The sequence below is a fragment of the Eriocheir sinensis genome, chromosome 15 (genome assembly GCF_024679095.1).
Source record: "Eriocheir sinensis breed Jianghai 21 chromosome 15, ASM2467909v1, whole genome shotgun sequence".
Classification (NCBI taxonomy): domain Eukaryota; kingdom Metazoa; phylum Arthropoda; class Malacostraca; order Decapoda; family Varunidae; genus Eriocheir; species Eriocheir sinensis.
The window spans coordinates 17,916,245-17,942,191 of NC_066523.1; the positions used below are offsets into that span (position 1 = coordinate 17,916,245).

A 25,947-nucleotide genomic window follows, 5' to 3' on the forward strand; every position below is an offset into this window, starting at 1 on the left:
GTTAGTCTTCAGTAATATTACCATTGAGATAATATTCTAATAAAATAATAATGTGTGAAAGGAACCAACCACTCAGTCAAAACAAAGGGCGACCCAAACACCGAGCCGCCGGGCAGCCTCAGGGAGGAGACTTGAAGGAGACTCAGCGCGACGCGGGGCTGTGGCCAAACCTCAGGGCGTTAAGAGGCCAAGGGCGAGGCACCAGTGAACCGCCTCCCCTCAGCCTGCCGGGCGTGCGAGAGTCACATGTGCTGAGCGACGCCCCGACGCGCCCCGTGCAGGCTGGGCGTCACCCGCTGGCGGCTTAGCGAGGCAGCCAAGGGAGCGAGGGAGTCTGGTGCCTGTCAGGGCGGTGCCGCGGCTGCACGCCAGGTCATCATGGAGGCACTAGAGGCATTAGTCAACAAGGCAGACGTGAGTTCACAATAGAATATTTTATCGCTCCACTCCACCGTCACGCAATGCTCCACTTACCCTTCAGTGTTTAACCACATAGGGCAGGTGATGTTTTTCTCCGGCTGACAGGTTAAGGGCAGGAGACGCGTTTTTCCATTCTGACTTTTTACGCTGTGATTTTGAAGTTTGCGTGGGGATTTATGGGTCAGCGTGACTCCTGCCACACAACTCTGTGGTTTTTTTTTTGTATCTTCCTCATCTGATTCCGTTACCGTTACCGTTGATGAGGTTTCAGGCCCTGCTCTGCCGCTGATGCAGCGCTCTACAAGGGCCGTCAACAATTCCTTGGTTCAACAACCTTGCCAAGAGAGCAGTCAGGAGGAAGCACTTTGCCTAGAAGCGTTACCTTGCAAACAAATGTCTGAGAACTTACCAAGACTACATCAGACAGAGAGACGCCTGCACCAAGACACTCAGGAAAGTGCGAAAAGACTATGAGCAAAAACTTTTTGAAGAGGTGAAAACAAACCCCAAAGCACTCAATAGATATGTAAATAGTAATAAAAGGGTCAAAGAACATGTTGGCAGGCTATTGAAAAGCAGTAATGAACTCACTTTGGACAACCTAGACACAGCAAATGAACTGAACCTCTTTGTTTTCACAAAGGAGGATGACCAAATGGAACTTCTACTCAATGAATCTGCCCCCCTCCTGTATGAAGTAGACACACCATAACCACTCACTGCCAGCGTAGTTGGAAACACGATTGATGTAGACATAATCCACATACGTGAAGCCATAGTTAAAGCAAAGTTGAAAGCCCTAAATGAATACAAGACTCCAGGACCAGACAACCTTCACCCAAAACTGCTGAAAGAACTAGCAGAAGAGCTTTGCCACCCACTCACCATCTTGTACAATAAATCCATACAAACAGCCACTGTACCCAAATTGTGGAAAGAAGCCATTGTATCCCCAATCCACAAAAAGGGATCCAAGAGCCAAGCCAAAAATTACAGACCTATAAGCCTCACAAGTATTTTATGCAAAGTTTTAGAAGAAATAGTAAGAGACACATTGACAACCAATTATGAAGAAAAACAAACCCTATGCGACAATCAACATGGCTTTCGAAAAGCAAGATCCTGCCTTACAAATTTATTAACTGCAATCACAGACTGGTCAGACTTGCACAACAACAACCACCCATTTGATATAATCTATTTTGACTTTGAAAAAGCTTTTGACACTGTGCCACACAAGAGACTCATCCACAAGCTCCATCAAACTGGTGTTAAGGCACACATACTCGGCTGGATTGAAGACTTCCTCGCAAACAGAGTCCAGAAGGTGAGGGTGAATGGAGCTTTGTCCGCTCCAGCCAGGGTAACCAGCGGAGTACCCCAGGGCTCTGTACTGGGACCCTTGTTCTTCTTGATCAACATAAATGACCTCCCTATCAACATTACTTTACAATGCAAACTCTTTGCAGATGACACAAAATTATATGGCAAAAGCAGCACAATTGCAGAACACCATACAAGAAGACATCAACAAACTGATGGAATGGTCCAAAACATGGCTGCTTAGATTCAACATCCCCAAATGTAAAGTGATGCACATTGGCCACCATAATGACAGACACCCTTACAAGATGGAAGACATCTACATAAATCAAATAACAGAAGAAAAGGATCTGGGTGTTCTTTTCTCAGAAGATCTAAAATTTACACATCACACTGAAAATATAACATCGAAAGCAAATAGCATGTTAGGCCTCCTCAAACGTACTTTCAAGCACTGGACAGAGGAAGGCTTTGCCAGTGTATACAGAACATACATACGCCCCCATCTGGAATACGCTGTGCAAGTGTGGAGTCCACAAGGTAGAGTAAACATCAATAGAATAGAAAAAGTACAAAGAAGAGCCACCAAAATCATCCCATCACTTAAGAACCTCCCTTATGAAGAGTGGCTGAGAAGACTTAACATTCCCAAGCTGGAGGATAGGAGAGAGAGAGGGGACATGATCGAAGTCTTCAAAATAATAAGTGGCATGGAAAACATTGGCAAACACACACTTTTCCAAACCACAAACACAACACGAAGTGGCCACTCCAAACAAATATACAAACAGAGATGCAACAAAACGCAAACACAACACACTTTCACACACAGAGTTATAAATACATGGAACTCACTACCAGAACACGTAGTAAATGCTACATCCACAACATCATTCAAAACAAATATGACAAACACTAAACACAGATGAATATGGAGGCGGGCAACAGGATCTATGTAGATCATATGTAAATCCCATGGATTTTATTGGTAAGTCTGTCTTGCCAATGTATGTATAGGTGCGAATATTTTATTTATGTGCTTCTCAAGTGTCAGTGTATCTTGTATTATAAATCCTAAATCTTTTTCTTAATTCACTGTCAGATCAGATCAGATGTGTGTCGGTGGCATTGCCTGTCTGTAACGGCGCACTGTGTCGATGAATGTCCCGCCCATCCTATACTCTTGACATGGTCTGTTTTTACATTTTCCCATTTTCATTGTGTGACATTTCTTTTTGTTAAACTCCATTTAACATTTTTACTCCAGTCATGTATCTCATTTAAATCTCCCTGCAGTTTATTAGTCAAAGTCAAAGAACCTGCAAAATTTGAGCTAAACATTCAAATTAGTGGCATGCAAGAGTTTGATTAAATAAACAATGGCCGTCTCTGCAGACCGTGCCGGGTTTGATTGACTAAACAATGGCCATCGTTTAAAGGTTAAGGGGTCTTTTGAACAACCCCAACCCATTAGTGACACAAACAAATTTTATTTATAGTAGTAATTACTGTGATGTATATGACTCCTGCTTGGCCCATACTGCCCCCCAATGCTCCACTTAAATGAAGTCACTGAAGTTAGGGCTGATTGAAGATCTGGGCAGTGTGTGGGTAATCTTCCACCACTTGGCAATGGTTGAAAATTGTCAGCGTGCATTGGTGGGACTCGAATCTTGGTCCTCGTGCTCACCACACCCACTCGGCCATTGCCTCCCCTTCACCTATTTACAGATTTATTCAGAGCAAAACTTCACCTGAATATAGTAGTCATAAAAATTGCAGGGGTTTGTTGACTGAATAATAACTCCTGGTACCACTTACCTAAGAAACTTTGTCACTGTTTCAGTACCTGATGGAGCAGAGCCATGAGGCTCTGGTGCAGGGAGGTTATGGTGCTCTGCAGGGACAGCCACTTTTTAGGAAGTTGGCAGCCATCTACGCTGAGGAGGCTAACAAGACTCCAAGAATAAAGGTAAATACATATCCGAGGGGAGAACTGACATTGTTTCTTTATTTTGGTGACATTATGATCTTAACTCCATTAAAATGTGATGTTCTTTTCATGAAAATCTTAGGTGAAAACTGAACTTTTGGAACAATTTTATTTTTATTTGATACCTGTTGTTGACAATAGCATAAAAAGCACTAAGGCTCCAATTATTATGAATATTTTAAATCTTCAGAGCATTAGTCTGACTCACAAGTTGCTGGACAAACTTGTGAAGCGAGAAAATTTGAATTGTCTCGTGGTGAACCTGTACCGAGGCAACGAAGGCTACTCCCTCGCTATTAAGATGTCTTCAGGACTTGAAACAGAAACTGTTCGTCTTTCCTATGAAGAAGACACTTTCTTGACATATATAGGTAAAACAGCTTAACTGATGTAATATATATGTAGCATTCATGAACTTATTTATTTACTTCCTTTTGATGTTTGTTATGTAACTCTGTTGCATCTTTGTGATCAAATTGCAGTAGCATGTTTTATTGACAGTGCCTGCAATAACATTTCTTATTTAATATTCCCATTTTTTCTTTGTTTGCAGACAATGAGAAACTTCCACCAATGTTGCTGGACCTGTTGGATGAGTCAAACATCGAAATTTACCACTCAGGCTGTGTCATTGCTGAAGTGCGAGATTACAGGCGGACTCTAGACTCATCCTATGAAACAAAATATGTCCTCCTTCAGCCAACAAGCCAGGTATGTATATATGACTCATGTTATTTTTTTCATAATGAATTAGTTCTGCCAACTCTGCTGCATCCCGTTTTAGTTTTTACTTTCATGTCTTTGCATGTTCACTGGTACCTTTCCTTTTTCTTCTATTGCTGATTCTGTTGCAATTTTTATTACTGTCATTTTCTTCCTCTTTAGGCCTATCTCTACAACCTCATTAAATAGATTCTAGAATATGTTATAAATTTTAAATTAAACTCTGCATACTTCTTCCTTACCAAGAAGATAGATATGTTTCTATTCATTAACTTTCCCCTCCTTTCTAACTATCAGTTTATTTAACTTCTTACCACTTGCTGGTCACTGGAATTGAGTGCGTTTAGTTCTGTTACATTCTCCACTAGGCACAAATTTCCAATAAGAATAAAGTCTTTCATCCATCAGTTCTCCAAAACAATCTTCTTCAGGTCCATTTCCTGTTTGTTCTTTTTCTGAAAAATGTATTTATGAGTAAGCTCAAGAAGAACTTAATGGTCAGTAATTTTGACCATGAGAGTGTAAATGGCTTAAATGAGAAGCCAGAGTCTTGGCTGATGGACAGATTTAACTTGTGATGTTTCAGTTTTTGCTGTATACTTTATTTCTACTGTAAAAGTCAATCCAATATGTCTTCCTTTCATATTTTGCCAAACAGTCAGTGACAGCAGATGTGGCTGCTATGACTCGTGATCGTGATTGGACGGCTGAGGAGAAGCTGTACATTGAGGCCGAGATCATCAAGAGGACAGCACCTCCCCTTAACCTGTCACCGTCTCCCCTGGTGGCTATAATCAACAACAAGCTGCACCAGAGGAAATACAAGTTCTCAACAGTGCCCATCAAGAGAGCTGCACGCAGGTTTAGTCAGGTTAGTTAGTTTGTCAGATAGCTGTGGTAAGCCCTCTAAACTTCAAATTGTGCATATTACAAGTTGCATCAGAAGAAAAGCAATCTCTTAGCTAATGCATATCAAAAAGAATTGCAGACAGGATTTAATCAGGTGGTTTACGCACTTCCTTCAGATTGCACAGAATCGTAAGAAGGTGTTTGAGGAGATTGCAGCACCAAAGTGTCTCAGACTGCACAGCTTCCTAAGCAGCAAGAAGGAGAGGCGACCCAATGGTAAAAACATAACCAAGCCGGTAAGTTAGCTATGATTTCATTGTATTGTCATTGCCACTCAACTTTGAATCTAGAAAATGTTGCTTCTAGTAGCTATGTTTTCTTGTAAACTAGATTAAGCATGCACACTTTGTACTAGAGTTGACTTTTTATCACTTTCTATGTTTAGGTTGAGACTCATATTCTTGCATATGCTGTCCCCTCTGTTCTAATGGATTAAATTTGCACTTGATGTTTTGGCTGAGGGAAAACGTAGATGGTCTTTGTTCACTTTAGGATCAGTCACACTGCTCTTTGTAATGTGGCTAATGTATGATTGCTTGCAATTAGTTTTGCATAAACAATATCTGGTCATGTAGTGAAATATTCTATATATTTAGATATGTTTTGATCTTTACGTGTATCTATCTATTTTAGCTATCTTTCATTACCTTCCAGTATATTTATCTTTATTAAAACTACCTATAACTATCTATGTATCTAACCATTTATCTGTATCTATATATGTTTTGATCTGCATATTTAACTATCGGGTTTAACCGACTGTTTGTCTGTCTATCTATATGATTACTCCTTTGCTCATCTTTATCATGTATAAGTTTCTCTTTGATGTTTAATTTTTTCAGGGATTTATTCCTGGGAAGTAGTTGTTTGATACTTGCTTGTTATCACTGTAGTTCATCACTAAATATTTTTATTTCTCTTTTTCTTCACTCAGCTCATCCCCATATCGATGGATGGCACCCCGGAGTTGAGTATTCCAGAGAGCATAGATGTGCCCAAGGTTGCACGCATTTATGAGCGTCCCAGCTACACCACTGACAACTCCCTCGTATTCATCGAGGAGCTCGTGCTGGAGACTGAACGTGGCCAGGGCAGGATATACCACACCAAGTAAAGCTTGTATTTGTTTTGTCCATGCAGAAAGTAGTTGTTGTGTCCTGTTGTCTATGCCTTTGCTGCTATTTGGAGTTTGGATGATTTTACCCATGCTCTAGGTATATTTTTTTGATTAACACTGCAAGGAATCAGAATTATGATTTTTGTATTCTGATCACTTTGCATCAATCAAAAATTTGAATAGAATAATGTCCCACTGCATACTTTCATAGGAAAAGGGATTGAAGGGGTCTTAGCCATAGCTGGGCACGATAACAGAAAACCTTATAACCGATAACTGATAATGGAAAACCTTATCGGTGATAACCGATATTTGTTAACTGGAGACACAAATATAGGTGATAACCGATACCCGATATAAATCCACAATTCTGATACTAGCTAGCGATAAATCTGATAGGCGAAAACGATACTATATTGATATTTCAAATAAAAAACAGATGAATTCAAATTTTCATTATCTGTATTTTAGAAAACTTACAAAACCTGAAAACCGCACGTTGACATGTACCTATGGACGGTAATACTAGAAACGCCTGAACTGGTGTTGTGTTATTTGGCGTCCCCACCGTCAAAAGCTGGCGCTTTTGTTTACAAACACTGGTCTCTCAGACCAGCAAGCGTTGACCTGTACACTCTCACAAAGCTTTTTAACCGTAATCAAGCGATGCTGGAAGGCTGAATCAGACATACAGTATCACTACCACCATCCCCGCTGTTTCTAGAACGACACTCTGTACAAGTTGTATTTATATGTACAGAGTGTCGTTCTAGAAACGGCAAGGATGGTGGTAGTGTATGTCTGATTCAGCCTTCCAGCAACTCTTAATGTGTTAAAAAGCTTTGTGAGACTGTACAGGGCTACGCTTACTGGTCTGAACATGCGCAGTTCACGAGAGACCAGTGTTTATAAATAAAAGCGGCAGCTTTTGACGATGGGACACCAAATAATACAACACCGGGTGCCTTCAATACCATGGCATGCTCACAAACGAATATGGAATATCAAATTTGAGGCAGTGAATAATGATCTTTTGGGCAAAGTTAAATGATTTTTCTCTTTGATATACTGATTTTTGAGTCTAACATAAAAAATAACCTAGTGTTTTAATGTTGATGATCTAAGTATGAAATCTCTTCACCGAAGATATTTCATGCCCCGAAGTTTTTTCATACAACACCGGGCACGCATGCACAATAGGGAGGGGACAACTTTTTTTTTTCAGAGAGGCGGAAAAAAAGTAGCGATTATCGCTAGTTTGGTTACAAAAGTAACGAAGATACCGATATATATTTAAATAAGTAGCGGATGGCCGATAACCCAATTTTGTTATCAGCGATAAAGTATCGCCATAACTTATCACGATAACGCCCAGCTATGGTCTTAGCAGCACCAGTGTTGGTTGGAGACCTGATCTGGTGCACTGGGTATGTAGGTTGGTTACAGTTTACCAATATGATGACTGGGTTAGTTGGGTTTAGTTAAAGATATCTTAAATCACATGACAGGAAGGAAGTTGTAGTAAAAAATAACAATAGAGGAGCTCACTTTGGTAAATAGAATGTCTCATTACTCAGGAAGTGTATATAATTTTGCTGAGAACAAAAATGATGACTGTTTTGGTTAACCTAAGAGTATCTATAGATATATGCAGGGTAGCAACTTATGGTAAAAATAAAAATAGAATGGCAACCCAGAAATTATAGAAGTCAGGGCAGGCAGAGGGCCAGGTGGAGAGATAAAATTAGGGCATCTGTCAGAAAAAGATGGAGTGCATTAACATCAGATGGAGAGAGGTAGAGAATGCTAGGCAAGGCCTATGTCCTGCAGTGGACTAGTAATAATTGAAGATAATGATGATGATGCAATACCAGATGCAGCTTGATGTCAGCTCAATATGTATTTGTTTCTGCTTTATTTTGCTTGTTATTTGTGGATAAATACTATCTTATTGAAAAATTCTTAGCAAATTTCTAAGAAAAAGTATTTTCAAATGGATGTGTTACAGAGGTGTTCTCTTTGATATATATATATATATATATATATATATATATATATATATATATATATATATATATATATATATATATATATATATATATATATATATATATATATATATATATATATATATATATATATATATATATATATATATATATATATATATATATATATATATATATATATATATATATATATATATATATATATATATATATATATATATATATATATATATATATATATATATATATATATATATATATATATATATATATATATATATATATATATATATATATATATATATATATATATATATATATAAGATGTTTGATCTGCATATTTAACTATCGGGTTTAACCGACTGTTTGTCTGTCTATCTATATGATTACTCCTTTGCTCATCTTTATCATGTATAAGTTTCTCTTTGATGTTTGTCTTCCAAAGCTTTCAAAGTGTTTCATTGTTGCTCTTGATTGTTTGCAGGTTGACAATATCACAGCGTAAGACAGATGAGATGTATTTTGGTGAGCTGTATGTTGACCGTGACTACCAGGAAGGCAAACAAAACGGCTCCACGTGCAAGTAAGGACTTATTTGTTTTGTGTTAAGCTGTGGCATCCTTAGCTCCATATCAGAAAATTTGGATTTATGTCTTAATAACCATGGTAAAAATTGGGATCAGACACAAATTGAATAAATAGTAAAGTACTAAGATTTACAAAAGTAAAATAATATATAAATCTTACTGAATGTGTTGATTGAAAACCAAGATATTAATGTAGTGTTGTTGATGTTAAAGAAAAGCATCAAGATAAATGACATCTTATTGGGTGTTATGAGGTGATGTTAATTTTTTGTATTATTTTTAAAGAGTATATGATAAAAATAGTACTATTACTATAATCAAGGGCTTTTCAATAGGCTTGTAAGTGAAAGTGGGGTCACAGATTATGCTGAGCACTATTGCCGAACAGTAAGAAATTATAATGATTCCCAGTGAACCCTTATTGGCTAGTTAGATGAAAACATGGAGGTGCACATTACTATGCTCTCTTTATCTCTCCTGTACTTTCATGCCCAGCCACCTGTATAATGTCCATAAGTCTTTTTGAAGGTATGCATATATCATTAATTTTTAAAGTACTAAATAGAAAATGCATGCAATATGATTATCTTCAAATTTATTGCAGTTCATATGGGTTCTAGAATACATTCTCAGTAAGCACATTTATCACCCTATAATCTGTGTTATTTGTATAAGAAAAGGAATTTTAATCTCAAAAGCAAAGTACATCTTTAAACATATAGATCTTTATACTCTGGCCACTATTGGGGAAACCTTCTTAGGAATGGTGAGGATTGGGCAACTCTTTCTTTGCAGGTTTCAGTTGGGAACACAGCAGCAAGTGTGCCGCTACATACAGCAGTTTAAAGAAATATTCACAGAAGACTGGAGGAAGAGTGTCAAAATCACCCACAGAGTAAGTAACATCTGTCATCAAGTCTTATAAAGTTTATCTGTACATGTATGTAAATTGCTTTCTTATTATCGTAAATGGATGTTTATCAGAATGGGAGTATGGAAATAGACACCAGTCACCTTTATCTCATACTTTTCTTCATAGTCCTCTCAGGGCTTCAAATATCACACCTCTACTCTCTCATCTGCTAGATCTCCCTCCCTTTTTGGCATGTTCTCATTTTTTGCCCTTTTGCTATGTGATTATTAGACTCATCTGCCCTTGCAAGTTTCTGTCGATTCATTTGTATTATATGTGTAGTATATGTGTCATTTCCATTAAGCTCAAACAAGACTGGCAAGTTAGTATAGATACCAAGTTTCTAGAGTAAAATTTGGAATCTTGAATAACAGTTTTTTTAACTTGAAGGAAGTATCTGACTGCATCTTGGATAGCAATTGTTTGCCATCATCTTGAATTGGTCATCAGACTTATACCAATTATACATTTATAAAAGGTGCCTTTGTGCTGCCCTTTTTTCCTCTTTGAAGGGTGTTTATTGCTTCTGTTTTTTCTCAAATGATAGTTATTGTGATTGAGTCAACTTTAAGGAAGTTGGTGAAGAGTTTGGTGTGAAGATTGTTACGAGGCTTGTACACGGCGGCTACTGTTGTGCTTCCCTGGCCCCATCTCCACTTTGGCTTCTTACGCTTGGCTCACCCACTTCCCTCAACACATAATCAAACCTGTCAAAGCCAGTTCTCACAACCACTGGTTATATAGGCAAAAACATCAAAGAGCAGCATACAAACCACTGTAAACCACACAGCTGTTGTGAGGTTGTGAGAACCAGTCTCTTTCTCATCTATAGTTGATTTTGTGATGCAAAAAGGAAAACATGTACAGTACCCTCCCGAGTATCGCGCTATCCGACTTTTGCGCTCCTCGAGTTTCGCGCTCAATCCTATATTCTTACCACCCCGACTTTCGTGCATTATCGCCCTGAGTTTCGCGCTGTTTTGACATGTACGGGTCACGTCTACCTACCTTTGGCATCACGCGCGATTCTTCAAGGCAGTGTCACACTGGCCGTTTTCCCTTAACCGTTGGGGCTCTTGGCAACTGCGGTTGCCTGTGCGCCCATCCGGGAGCGAGTTGTCAGTTGTCTGTATGGATGGAAAATGGTTGGCGGTACGAGCTGAAGAAAAAGGAAAACAAATGAATAGAAAGCATGTGTTGGTTTGTGAGTGGTTAGCTTGGAGACAGAGAGAGTGTGTTACATCTTGCTACCGTTAAATGGTACGGGAATGTACGTAACAGTGAGGACCCAGATACGATGAGGCAGCGGGTACGCTTGGATAAGACTCAAGTCCAAGACCTGCTCAACCTGATTACTCTTGACTTATATAGCTTTGTGGTACTAGCTACTGAACCGATCAGCTGATACTCTTCTTCTTCTTGTGACCACAACTTACCGACCTCACGAGAAAATATCCGACATGCTGGTGACTGAGTTTCTGACTAGAATTTCGATGAGTTTCCCGTGAAATGCAGCTGACTTTGAATCTCTGTACAAAATTCCTGAGAAACTAGAGGTTGGGTGACCATGTTCACACATGCTGGGGCAGGATTCACTGAAATGGGTGCTAATGACTGGCGGTAAAAACTACGAACTATTGATTTAACTATCAGTGTTGACCAGATTCACAAGGCTTTTGTTTCGTCATAGAGGTTGCTGATCGGATGGGTGCCGGTGATGATGTCATCAGACTTGGCGAGTCACAAGTGTGTTATCAGAACTCTCAGCCATTCACCAGGCAGCCAGCTGCAGTCAGCTGCTGCTTCAAAATGACCCATTCTCTTTTCACATTTTCTTCCTTTTTCCAAGGTACACATTTTGAGATAACAAGGGAGTAAAGTGGAGAAAAAAAAGTCAGCTTCTCCATGGGCTGGAACCAATAGCGCTTTATCAGTGTTTTCAATACCATGAGTTTTGCGATCTGCGAGTTTTGCGCTATACTTTCGGAACAAAGTAAGCTCGAAACTCGGGAGGGTACTGTAGATGCATACTCTTACTTTCCACTCTATGCTAACATGTAAGATGCAAATAATTCTGAATTGAGTAATATTATGCATACTTGGTGCCTTTCAGGTGGCTGGTCAGGCAGCTTACTCCACTTTCATGCCAGGCAGCAGAGACAAGAAGGATGTAGAGCTACTCAAGCAATCCTCAAGTCAACAGCCAGGACAGCAACAGGTTCAGGGACAACAGCAAACTCAACAGGTACAGCAGCAGACACAACAGCAGCAGCAGCAACAGCAACAGCAGCAGCAACAACAGCCTCAGCAAACTGTTCAACAGGTTAATATTTTTCTTTGAAGGGGTGGGATTTGTTTGTGGTACTGACAGTTTATACTCAGATTTGCTGTATATTTCCTGTATATCAAGTAGTTAAATACATTCAGGACAATCAACGCTTGTATTTGATACTGATTGTTTTTTAATCATCAGGCAGTGGCCATTGCTGCAGCAAGCGGAGGCTCCTTGGGGGTGTCATCCACTGCCTCCACCACAGGGGTCACTCAACACACACCAAAGAATGTCATCATCGTCTCCAATGTGAGGGAAGGCTTTGCTGTAAGGTCCCCATGTAATGTATTGGCCATGATGGTCCATTAATGGATGGGATCCTTTCTCTCTCATCATGATAATAACTCTTGTGGGCATGTCATGTTTAACTTAACCCAAATAGTCAAGCATTCTCTGTGAGAGGCCAGAAACATATTTATTTGTCAGGTTTTGTTTCTCTAATCTCTATTACCCAGATCCCTTGCTCAGGTGTGGCACCATGACTGCATACCCCAATCAGTCAGTCTGCTAATCATGTTTAACTGATAACAATATGAGGATGGAATGGACGTTGCTGCAAGGTCCCCATAAATGCAGGTCCTCCTTTTGCCCCCAGAAAATTCTGCCACTGCTCTTGTTATCTGTAGAGAATAGGCACGGATGTTAGTTGAGGGACTGCGAGCATTCATTATTTCAAAATGGGGTCATAGTAGTATTTCTAAGAGTGCCTTTTGAGTAGATTCCAGCCTCACTTGAGAGTTAGAAATAAAAATGATGTGAGTACAAGACCTTAATCTCCCTCTGGAAACCCTTGACAAGGAGGACAGCCCATGTGAAACTTTCATACAATTCTCATTGTTACCAATCAAGTATTTGTTTTCTATTTATAATTATGTAATCTTTCATTCCTGAAGCTAACTAAAACTTTGCAGAGCATCCCCTTTAGTGTAACTTGATTGTTTTAAGTTCTGACTTCTTTTCATCCACTTTTGCTACAAATTGTGTTCTCTCACATTGGCTAAAACATTATGAGTCTGTTTTTGACAGCTGAGTTATGGTCCTCAAATGTTCCTGTTCCCCTTGTGCATAACACTTTAAGACAGTATGTATTCATGATGACAGTAAGGAGGATCTGAGTCTAAATTTATCAGGTATTAGTATTTCTGAATCTCACCTTCTCTCACAGACTTCATGAATATCCTTGTATTTGGTTGTTTCAGTTTTACGTCACTTGTTTATAATTTAACAGTTGAAATAATCAGTGATAAAAATAATTAAAGATGATAAAGAAAAGCATAAGTAGAAGATTCTGTTGCTGCAGTATTGCAATAATAATTAGAATGATCTTTTATGGACATATAATGTGATTTTTTCAAGAGCCCTTGATGGCTATTTTGTTAGCTCCACTTTCTGACTCCTCTTTCTGCCCACTCTAGGGTGAAGGTGTTAAAAAGGCTGTCACTGTGGGGGTCACCTCCTCCCCCTCCTTGACCAGTCTTATCACTGCCCAGCCAGGACAGCAAGCCACAGGTGAATCATAGCAAATACCACTATAGTATAGCCTGTATAGGTTTTATATTCTAAATACAATGTCATGAAACATCTCAAATTTGTTGCTTGATATGATGCAGTTCAAAGTGATCCTTATTTAGATGTTGTCTTGGTTAGTCAACAGTATTCAACAATAGTTTAGTAAAGTATAGACTAGTAGCTGTTTAAGTGGTTGTGATTTCTGAATATCTAGACAGGTGAAGAAAAAAGATAAAAATACAAGTTATGTGAGACGTTTTAAGAGTAAGAGGTGATTGTACCAAGGTGGATGATGTGTTGCTGAAGTAAATGATAAATGGGGGAGTGCCTACATGGAACATTAATAGATATGATGTTATTTATTGAATATTAGGAAACAACTTTTTTAATGTCCCTTTTGGTCAGTAGTATGCTGCTCAGATTTTTGCTGGCTCCTTAATTAATGTAATTTGTTTCATGGTAACCCCAGTATAACTAGCAGCACTCTTCACACAATGGTGCAGCCCTGTTATTCCTATCTATAATTCAGTACTTTATGTTAAGGGGATGAAATACTGCCCATTATGTCTGTTACATGCATTCGTTATGAAGGACTCAGTATATTGTAGGAGACATTTTGGGTATTATGCTGCAGTTTTTATCCTACAGTAATCATTATGTATCATATTGCACATACATATGCTAATAGTGACTTTCTGTCTGTTTGCAGGAGGCCATCAGGTTGTGGTTGCACGTAACTTTCTGGCTGGCAGGGGCACACAGACAGTAGCAGGAATGACTGGCATGGCTGGCACTGTCACAACAGGTAAGTTATTTCACCATCAGCCATGATCATGTTGTAGCAGGTTGTGTTACATGAAAAGTTGGTTTGTTAAAAACAGTATGATTAGCACATTGTTCATGAGATTTTTCACTAGTAAATATACAGACAGCTGTTTTTAGGCTCAGAATTAAGAGATAGAAAAACATATAGAGGATGGGAAGGGCTGATTGAAATTTAGTCAAGTTGTGATGCTAAGTGTCTGCCTTTCCTTTGCAGGGCCCGGACCCACCAAAATATCTCTACCAACTCTCACAACACAGCTAAACCGCACAGTGCCAGCATACTCCCAGGCCGTCTCCCTTGCCAAGACACAGGTGAGTGGTTCTAATGTGCATTATGGCCAGATATTTGAGGTATCACTTCAAGTCATGCAGAAGATGCCTCCATTGCATTTTTTGTGGTCAAGAGAAATAGGATGGTGTAGAATTTTGGCAGGGTGTTAATGAAGGTATTATCCATTTGTACTTCTTTGTACTTCTATGATAAAGCTAAATGAGACAATTATGTATTTTCAAAATGGATACTATTGTGTTAATATGTGGGTTTTACTCATTTCCAAGTAGCAGAGGCATGAAACCACTACAGCTACCACAAATCAACTTAGGACCTTCCTCCAAAAGACATAGAAAACACAGAAATCATTGTAGATCACAATGTTTACTTATGAAATGCTATACATAAATATGATGCTTTGTACTCCCTTTTTTGTCCACTTTTATCTTTTCCCTATTTGTCGGGCACTGACACTAAAACCACTCTGTTATCACTTGTTAAATAATTTTACCATCTAGTATCCCTGGTAGCATTATCCGACTACAAGTTGTTAGGGGAGACTGGAGTTTGGGGATAAACAAGGGGAAAATATATCTTATATTTATTTAAAACTAACAAAAGTAATTGCCTTACTCAACATTTTATGCTCAGTTGCAATGATAACATTATGTCATGTTGAGCAATAGATATGACATACGACAATGATGTTGCGAACGTAATAATCTAACTAAGATATACACTCTCAATTGTTACCTATAACCTACTAAAACTCACATAATTACCAGTCATACCACTCGCAGTGGTTTCTGTCTATCTGGTTAACATCACAACAAAATAATCACTCCTATCCCACTCACAAATCCTACTAAACATTCCTACATTATAATTTCCAGGCTGATTCACATAATCATGACTTTGCTTTGTGGAATCTCGAATTTCTACTCACGATTAAAATCACCACAGCTATCTGAGCTGAGTGAGTGTCTGCTTCTGATTGTAGTGGGAGCAAGGCTCGTTCTTCTTACATCAACCATATCCAGCTCACACCTCTGTTCCGTTTTGGGTTGGACTAATACATTTGTCATGCCTATTTTTTCACATGGCCAATAGCAAATACTTCCTCTCCATTGGCTCAACTTGGTCTGTCACTGTCGGTGACCACCCACACTATTTACTTATATCCATTATTCTCCCTAAGGACACACCCACTGTTCACTTAAACTCTGAGGACATATTCACTGTCTTGTAATTTGCTTTTCTGTTATGTTTTTTTTTTTTTTACATTTCTGCCTATGGTGCTGGTAGGCTTTCTTCAGGGGCCTGGTGGTCGGCCCAAGCCTGTCATGACGCAGGCAATTTTTTTTATAGTGGCACTAGTTATGCTTGGCTCATGCTGCCCTCCAGAACTCACATTTGATTCACATGGATGGTTTCCTCTAGAGTCCAGGTTGATGGGTGGTCTTCTGGACAACATGTGGGTAGTCTTAGGCCACTCGGCGGTGACTGAAAAATCCCAGGTGGTAGTGTGGGGATTCGAATCAACGTTGTCCATGGCGTGATGAATGTGGAGCCCGCATGCTAACCACTCAGCCATTGCCTACCCAATGGTTACTGCTTTTTCTCACATTTTCTTAGCCACGCCTACAGAGCATGTGATTTTCCTACCCTCTTGTTTATAAACAATTCAATATCTGCTTTTCCTATTGTCCCTTGTTTAACCTTTTCCTCCGGCTATTGGTCCCCCTGTCTCCGAAGTCTACATCTGGCTTTCGCTTTCGGTGTGGTGTCGTATTTCCCTTGGAGTCTTTGTTTTGGTCTCGTCATTCTTCTGGTTCCTTTGACATCAATATGGGTTGGTCTGGGGGCCTTATTACAAGTTGAATCCGAGAAGTTTCAGGTCCCTACAAAGGTCGGTTTAGGGGCCGTACTTCAAGTCCAATCTGAGAAGTTTCGGGTCCCTACAGAGTTTGGGATGAATATCTCTGTAGGAACCTGAAACTTCTCAGATTGAACTTGTAATATGGCCCCTAAACCGACCTTTGTAGGGTAATACGACCCTTTGTCCCAACAGATGTCGTGTTGCCCTTAATTTTTAGTACCCGTGGGATGCATTTTGGCATTGGATCATTTAGTTTTCTAAAATAATCTAAGGACATATCTGTAGCTCTGGAAGTCTTCCTCTTCTTTCCACCAGTATGCTTATTCTATGGTGTGATGTCAGGGGGCAGATCTTGAGCTACTGCAAGAACCTTCTTGTCTTTGTGCACTCAGTGCAGTCACATATGGTCTTGATAGGGATGTTATCCTGCCTCCATGCGATGATACAGACCATCTCATCCTTTAAGCAGTACTTTACAGGCATAACAGCTCGACTCCAGGAAAATTACACTGTAAACAGTTCTGGATATGAGAAAAAAGAGTTGGAAGCTTGAAGCAAAGGGAACATGTTTTAAACCTCTTGCATCTGGGCAAGCCCGGACACTTCCTCAGCACCTCACTACTTCATGGTAATGCAGGAAAAGTTTTGTGTTATTTATTGCAAAAATATCTGACTCGTTAGCATCATAAACGCAAAGTGAAATGTATACCTCTCCCATAGCAATGTGATGTTTAGGTCCAAGGTTAATTTGCAGCAGGTATAGCTGTCCAGATGAGCACAAACATGACTTCATGTGACATATTCCTCAAGAAGAAGTGTTGCAAAGTGTCCCTCTCCACAAACTTTAACTCTACACACTATTATTCTCATCTCACCCTTTCCTAAACTCTGTTTATTTTAGCAGATGGAACCTTCCCTCCATCACAACTACTACATTTACATTGCCATGCATACCAGCTATATTATTTGCCTTCCTTTGAGCTAGATAGTCAAGCCATCCCTTGTTATTGTGTTTTAACTACTTTTTTATCCTAATATATTCATAATGATTATGTCATGCTTTGCTGCAGACCTCTTCCCCATCACTGACGGCACTCCTGAAAGGTACTGTACCAGCCAGTTCTCAGGCTGGAGTGTCTGTATCAAGGCCACAGGTGAGTGGTGTGTGTGTGCTCCAATATGGGTGATTGTCAAGGAGCAAGATTCAGATGCCCTTTGAGTCAAAATCAACATAGTCTGTAAAGGCTGCACGTGAGCTAACAGTGTGAATACAGAAATCTACGGTGACTAGCATTTTGTATAGTTTCTATATATAGTTAGAATTAACAGCTTTACGTGGCATAAAAGGAGAGGTGGTATGGGTAGGAAGTGCAAAGGGAGGAAGGGTAAGCAATATTAGCTTCTCCAAGAGTATGGACATAAAAATTATGGATGTCTTATTTTCATATTACTTAATATTTTGCCTTTATCTTGATTAAAAGCATGTGCATAGTCCAAAAATTCATAAAATTCATGTTTGAAGTAGATTCTCCAAAACTGTCAAAACTATACAAAAGGGTATTATATACCCATATAAAATTTTTATGCCTGCAATGCTGCAGTGCTAGTCATCTTGGATTTCTAGCAGCCACTCTGTTGTTCATGTGAAGTCTTTGGAGATTTTATTGACATAGGAGGCATCTAAATACCTCCTCTGAAAACAGTCAGGATTCTCTATTTTTTCTAGAGCTCCTTTATGACCCAATGCTCCATGAATAGTCTTTTATACTCTTAGTAGCAAACACAGCCTTTGAAATTTTTTTGTTTACTTGAGTAATTTGCATTGATCACCTTTAAGAGGCTATCTTAGTAAACCAGAAATACTGAAAATTAAGTAATTATATATAGAATCATTACTTGATTTTTTAGATTAAACTCATTAGAGGTCATATCACTGATGAAACCCATTTCATTCATTTTCATCTTAATGGCTATGGCAGGTTGTCAACCTGGTGGGTGCCGTGAGTGAGGTTGCGAGCCATGCCAAACCTGCCACCAGTGAACCCTCGAGCTCCTCCTTAAATGTGTCTGGCCTGCAGCAACTGTTGGCTGGTTAGTTCAAGGCATATATTCACCTGTGACCTCTTGATGCATTAGCTGCTTTGATTAATATATATATCTATATATATATATATATATATATATATATATATATATAGATATATATATATATATATATATATATATATATATATATATATATATATATATATATATATATATATATATATATATATATATATATATATATATATATATATATATATATATAGATAGATAGATAGTGCCACTATAAACACTTGCCTGCTGCGTGATGGGCTGGGGCCGACTACCATCCAGGCCCTCAAGCAAGCCTACGCGCTTATTGGCGAGACGTAAAAAAAAAAAAAATATATATATATATATATATATATATATATATATATATATATATATATATATATATATATATATATATATATATATATATATATATATATATATATTCAGAAATACTAGTCCACTGCAAGACAAAAGCCTTTTCCAGCATTATTCACCTATATGTCTGGTTTTAGTATGCTTCATACTGCTTTGTCAAATGTTCAAATTTCATCTCTTCACCTGGTCTTCTATCTACTCTAACTTATACAATTTTTAGGTTGCCAGTCTGTTACTTTGGTTATTCATTTGTTATCAGTTCTATGCATGAAATGACCTGCCCAAGTCCATTTCTAAGTCTTAATCATCATTAAAATATTTTCAACCTTTGTCTGCTCCCTAATCCATTATTCTTGCTTGGTCTCTGCCTCTCTATGCTATACCCAGCATTGTTTTTCAGTCCTCTTTGGGTGCTCCTTAGCCTTTTTTTCAGCGGCCAAGTTTCTAAACCACATATTAGGACTAGCAGGAGGCCAGGACATACTGATTGCATACCTATCTCTTCAGGGATGGTGGCAGGTTACTATTTATGATATTACAATGTTTGCAAAATGTACTCTAGCCTTTTCCCATTTCCTTTCTGATTTATTTTTATGTGGATTGGGTTTCCATTAATTGTTTCTCTGAAATATTGGTATTCTCATCTACCCTCTCAAGCCTGAACAGCTTCCCTGCCTTATGCATAACATTGGAAAAACAAATATTAATATAAATCACTTTCTAGCCACTTAATACTACTCATACAAAGAGTAGGTATCAAAGAACTCTCTACTTGCTCCTGCTCATTTACTCTTTCCTTGAATTATTATGGTAAAGTTAATGTTCAAGTGTTTGTACTTTTCTTTTGCTTTTTTTTTCTCCTGTCAGGCACCCCATCTGCAGACAACCCAGCACCCCAGCGCGGGGGACCCTCTCTTCTTGAACGGCTCTCAGCACAATCATCAAGTGCTGTGGCTGCTGCTGCTGCTGCCAACAAGGTACAGTTTTACTGGTAACTTTTAAAACTCCTATTTGAGGTAAATCAGTTTGCATTCTGATGTGCAGAATATTCATTGATTTATCTGTTTATGGAAGTTTAATTTTAAGAAGTGTGTAGATCAAAGAGAGGGATGCATGCATATATTGAATGGTTTGTTTTCTATAGGAAACCATTTTTATCTATCTATATCATTTACACCCTCTCCCTCTATCTATACTTTTGACACCTTGTCCCTCACTTCCCCCCCCCTGGGAGATGGCCATGGCAGAAAAGTCTCCTATTTTCCCTTTTCCAGCACCCCTCCACACATTCAATCCTTTACCTGCCAACTCTTCCTCAGATTCTCGGCCACTTCAATGATTCATATTACTAGTGGTCTCTCCCTGATACCATTTCCCTCAGTCATGCCCTAATACGCTCAACTCATAAAGTCATCATCATACATTCTTATCACACATCCAAACCATCTCAAAGTACCATGCTTCACCCATTCACCACTGCACAGTCTGCTCACTTTGCTGTTTCACCAATACCAAAACTCTTATACATATCTTCATTAATACTTTCTACATCCCCTCTTGACACACTACATGGTCCTATTATACAGCCCCTTTCTACTGTGAGCACTCTTAGTTGCTGTATTACATGTCCATGTTCCCGTGCTATTTCTTATACCCCTTTTTTTACCCCTATGCTCATACTTATCCCTTCATAACTCTCTCTAGCACATTTATTAGCTGTCTGCCCTTCACTGCTCTCACCCTGAACTCCCCTTCACGCTCCCATAATTACTCAGAACCCTTCCTAAGTACTGTATTTGCTGATGTCAGAGATACACTTTTTTTCTCTCTCATTCTCTCAAAATAAGACTAAAACTCAGCATGTGTCTTGGACACTGAATGTTTTTTTACTTGTAGGTGAAACCTTTGCCTATAGAAAGTGTACCGAGCAGATAAAATGTTTGTGTTATTGAAGGGCTGTGACTGTCTAGCAGACCCTACTTGCCATGGTAGTGTCCTTTGATGACAAGATAGCAACCATTGTTAATGTTTTGGTGTTGGTCTTGGTGTGGGAGTCACCAACTCCAGGGTGTCATTTGTTTCATCATTTGTATTGTTTGTCATGTCTTGTGGTAACAATAAAGAAAAGGTTGTAAAATGGTTGTGTGTAGTTTAACCACACACTCCCTCTACCTAGTCTTGGTCATCAACTGTGCACTGTTAGTCACAATTGACTCGATGATGATAAACAAACCTCCAAAGTGTTGTCACTTTCCACATGGTGCTGTTGTAACAGCATGGTATACATGTGTATTGTATTATATATGTATTGCAGTATGATGCTGGTTCAATAGTATTTGACAGGCATGTACTTAAAAGTCTTTGGAACAGCCTTCCTTCATCTGTATTTCTTCCTGTCTATGACAAATTCATTCAGGAAAGTATCAAGACACCTCTCCACCCAATATTGACCTCTCTTGTGACCTCTCATTCTTTTTTCTTTTGCTCAGAGCAGCATTTAGCAGGCTCTTTTGTTCATTTTTTTTTTTCCTTTGAGCTGCCACCATTACTTTAAAAAAAGTAATGAAAACCAACAAAACATCTTAGTAAAATTAGTAAAGGTCATGATTTTATTTTTTTCCAAATTATAGGACTTAAAAATGGGGTATGACTGATGCCAGCAAATATGAGACTTAATTTCAGTCACTTCCTCCATCTTCTCTTTCCCCAGCCAAATCTTACACCCAGTCATGCTCTCTGGCTTAACTCTGTATGGTTTTAATGATGTTATGAATATTATGCTCTGGTACTATGCATCTGAGTTTATTAATCAGTTTAGTTTCTTCCCAGCAGGATGGGAGTTCAGTCAAGATTGGGGGAGGAAGTAACACCTCTGGCCAGACAAATGTGGTGGGTTCAGCTGCTGCTGCAGTCCTACGCAGTGACAGTGGCAGCGGTGGACCCCCACCTAATGTCAACATTGCCAGCCTCAACCTTCCTGGTGTGTTTTAGCTGAAACCAGCAACATGGCTTCACATTTTTTTCACTAGCAGTATTCAATCAGTTTTGTCCATGTTGTCAAGATTTTCCTTATTTTGATTGTATTTAGATGTGCATTTCATGAGTTTCAGGTGTTGTTTTTACTCAATTACTTCATTATCTTACTACTTCACCCAGCAAGTTTCACACAAAGATTCCTGTTTCAGGCCTTAATGTAGCTGGACTCCAGAGCCTGACAACTAACCTTGGCGGACTGCAAAACGTTCAGGTGACCATCCCTGGTCTGGCCGTGCCCATCTCCCTCTCTCTCAACGTGCCTGTCAGCAGCTCCACAGGGGTTATACTGTCATCCCCACCTCCTGCCAGTGTGAGCATTATCACTTATTTACACACACACACACACACACACACACACACACACACACACACACAAAAAAAAAAAAAAAAAAAAAAAAAAAAAAAAATTAGTAATTATCATGATGATCTGATATAAGACTAAGTATGATTCATAAAGAGTAAAGGGGCGGATACTAGCTAGCAGTGAGAAACTTCCATTTCATTATGACCATGTTCAGTCCAACCTCACAGTCTGCAAGAATGAAGTAAAAAGTTTGGGACATACATTATATCTGCACATGGATTCGGTGCTCATCCCTTCCACATTGGCACTTGAGCCTTTGGAGGGAAGAGCTCACTCCCATGGGACACAAACCCAGTGAGTCATCCATGTTACCACAGCTTACCTTTCCCAGGTTTCCCCAGGTACCCATTTATCAGCCAACCCGTAAGGGAGGTTGAACAGCTGGGTGAATTGCACGCTGACTGCCTGGGCCGGGATTTGAACCTGGGCCCATAGATACATAGCTATGCATGTCAACCACTGTAACAGAGTCGTGTACAAGAATATGGGCAGTATTTTAACTTGCAAAGTGCAAAATTGCCAAAGCCAGACTGTTTGAAAGTATGGATATATGATGCCCAACATTTTCCCTTCATTTTATTAATATTTTACACACACATACATAAGTGTATATTGCTCGTTGAAAGATACGCATGATAAGCAGCAAAAAATAAAACTGCATCTACCATTTGAAAAACGTGCATGGCTGAGAGTTTAGTGAATTTAGCTACAATCACCATTGATTGTATTGGAAAGGTGAATTGTGATCAAGATATGAAGAAAAAAAAAAAAAAAAATTGTGATCATATACTGTAGTAGGCTATTGTAAGCCATAGAATATGACTAGGACATGGTTGGTTTGCTGTGTGTGTGTGAGGAGATCTTGGTCCCTCCCATTAGTAGTTTCATCTGCACAAATGTGCATTTGTCAAAAACAACTGCCTCTCAGCATGTAAACAAGGTTGTGTGATGAGTATGAAAGAATTTGGGCACACTTACTATAGGCGAACCAAATTGGTGAGAATATTTTTGTGCTGGCTCCCACGGGTCCTTTCCTCCCAGCCGCTCTGCCACACAATCCTAGTACCTATCCTTTCCTCTCATGATACCTATAGCTAACATATGAGAGGAAGAGATAGGTGTTGGGACTGTATGGCAGAGTGTCAATGTGGAAGGGACCTGCGGGAGCCAATGCAAAAATGATCTTGCCAATTTGGTTTCACTATATGCAAGACACTTGACTTTTGCTTACTTGCCAAAATCATCTGTTTTTGGTTTATGTACAGATGAAGTGGTTAGCAGGTGGAGACAAGCTTGAATGCCTACATTACATACATGTGGGGTAGATTTATTATTGCCCATAAGCATACCCAAGGAGTCTAGAAAATCTTTGGTCATACCTCTGCTTCATGCATGTTGTGCTAGAAAATCTTTGGTCATACCTCTGCTTCATGCATGTTGTGCACCTCATCACTTAGTAACAACAATCATCTAAAAATCAAGTAGTAAAGTTTACAGTTATCAAGTATTATTAAAATTCATATTTCTTAATGCTTTTCCAATGGCTTTTGAAAACTATCAATTCTCAAATTATGAAGCTGGACTGTACATCAATCATACCTTTAATTTATGTGTCCTCTAATTACTACTTTTAGTTTTTCTTTGTGCAATGGTAATAATCTCCAGCCTCTGAAGAAATAATCAGATATTTTATAGCACATAACTTATGCTAATCCCTGGTGCCATACTTGTAATACTTGTCCAAAGTTTCAACTAAAGTTTGGGTTATGTAAAACATGTAGGTGAGCTTCTTTCACTTAATACCAGTTGATCATTGTCAGATGGATTTGAACATGGGACTGCATTCACCACTTCCTTTGACAGATTTAAATCAAAAGAATTGTTAGAGGTGTCAGGTGCTACTTTTTCAACTTGCCATAAGTCAATAGTTGCATTTTCTATGCCTTTTATTTTCAAAAGGTACATCTCATAAGAGCCACTGACACAATTTCAGATGCTAGCATATAAATTGACGAGTGATGCAATTTTATTTTTTACAAAATATGAGGTGTTATTTATTTTTAGTCTGGAGTCTTACAGCTGCTCTTTGTATTTTTGTTTGATACTAAGGTGGCTACCAAGGTGTCAGGGTCCACAGCATCTACCACAGCAACGACAGTGATGATTGCCAGTCAACCAGCTCTCCAGCAAGGCCAGGTGGTCCAGCTACCCATAAGTGAGTTCTGTGTACCATTGGTTATGTAGACCAAATACTTGCACTGAAAATGTTAGTTGAAAAATACCTAGAGAAGAATAGGAAGCTGTTTGCTGCTTTCATGGACCTAGAGAAGGCATATGACAGGGCTGATGGGAAGGGTTTATGGGACGTCCTAAGGATATGTGGTGTGGGAGGGCATTTGCTTGAGGGAATCAGATCCTTCTATAAGGATGCGGGTGCCTATCTACACCTGAATGGTGAGTTGAGTGAGAGTTTTAGTGTTAATGTGGGTGTGTGATGTCACCATGGCTTTTTAATGTGTACATGGATGGTTGTATGAGAGAAGAGTGGGGGAGCAAGGTCCAAGGCTGAAAGTGAGAGGTACAGAGTAATCATTGGTGACAGGCCTGTTTGCAGATGATACAGTATTGTTGGCAGAGAATGAGGGGACACTGCAGAGGATAGTGGATGAGTTTGACAGGGTGTGTAAGAGGAGAAAGCAGAGAGGGAATGCTGGAAAAAGTAAGGTTATGGTATCTTGAGAGCATATGAGAGCAGATCATTTATTTTGCAAAGCCATACAGAGTTAGAGCAGAGAGCACAGCGAAGTGTAGGATAAGGCTGGGGGAGGAGAGAATGGAGATAACCGGGTTTGAAAATTTAGAGACAGTTTTATGTAAGCATGGAAGGTGAGGTGAAGGAAAGAGCTCTGAAGGGCATACAGGTAGTAGGTGCATTGGAGAGAGTTATGAAAGAAATAAGTGTGAGCATGGAGGTAAAGTGGGGAATAAGGAACAGTATTACCCTGCCAACTCTGTCATATGCATCAAAGATATGGACATGGAGTACAGCACAGTAACTGAGAATACATACAGTGGAAATAAATTATGTAATATGTGCATGTGGTATTTCAGGATGGGATGGAGAAAGTAATGAAAGCGTGTATGAGAGGTTTGGTATGGGTGTGACAGCGAAAGGAGTGGATTGTGGAGTGGTTGAGTGGGTGAAGCATGGTGCACTGAGATGGTTTGGACACGTGATGAGAATGGGGGAAAATGAATTTGTGTAGAGTGTATGAGGGAA

General features: G+C 39.1%; 1 protein-coding gene across 2 annotated transcripts in view; it reads left to right on the plus strand.

Moving 5' to 3' along the window:
* The first annotated feature begins 71 nt into the window (after window positions 1–71).
* Window positions 72–25,947, plus strand: part of LOC126998990 (transcription factor SPT20 homolog) — a 33,156-nt gene continuing 7,280 nt past the window's right edge. The window contains exons 1-20 of one of the 2 annotated variants that reach the window (XM_050861299.1): window positions 72–414; window positions 3,590–3,715; window positions 3,927–4,107; window positions 4,290–4,447; window positions 5,118–5,330; window positions 5,485–5,604; window positions 6,303–6,478; window positions 8,979–9,077; window positions 9,877–9,976; window positions 12,108–12,317; window positions 12,468–12,593; window positions 13,742–13,835; window positions 14,545–14,640; window positions 14,875–14,972; window positions 17,881–17,964; window positions 18,790–18,901; window positions 20,135–20,244; window positions 22,100–22,247; window positions 22,453–22,613; window positions 24,777–24,882. In XM_050861299.1, coding sequence (XP_050717256.1) covers window positions 379–414; window positions 3,590–3,715; window positions 3,927–4,107; window positions 4,290–4,447; window positions 5,118–5,330; window positions 5,485–5,604; window positions 6,303–6,478; window positions 8,979–9,077; window positions 9,877–9,976; window positions 12,108–12,317; window positions 12,468–12,593; window positions 13,742–13,835; window positions 14,545–14,640; window positions 14,875–14,972; window positions 17,881–17,964; window positions 18,790–18,901; window positions 20,135–20,244; window positions 22,100–22,247; window positions 22,453–22,613; window positions 24,777–24,882 — 2,554 coding nt within the window. In that variant the 5' untranslated portion in view covers window positions 72–378. The remainder of the gene's footprint in view (window positions 415–3,589; window positions 3,716–3,926; window positions 4,108–4,289; window positions 4,448–5,117; window positions 5,331–5,484; window positions 5,605–6,302; window positions 6,479–8,978; window positions 9,078–9,876; window positions 9,977–12,107; window positions 12,318–12,467; window positions 12,594–13,741; window positions 13,836–14,544; window positions 14,641–14,874; window positions 14,973–17,880; window positions 17,965–18,789; window positions 18,902–20,134; window positions 20,245–22,099; window positions 22,248–22,452; window positions 22,614–24,776; window positions 24,883–25,947) is intronic. The other variant, XM_050861300.1, reaches the window with a different exon arrangement.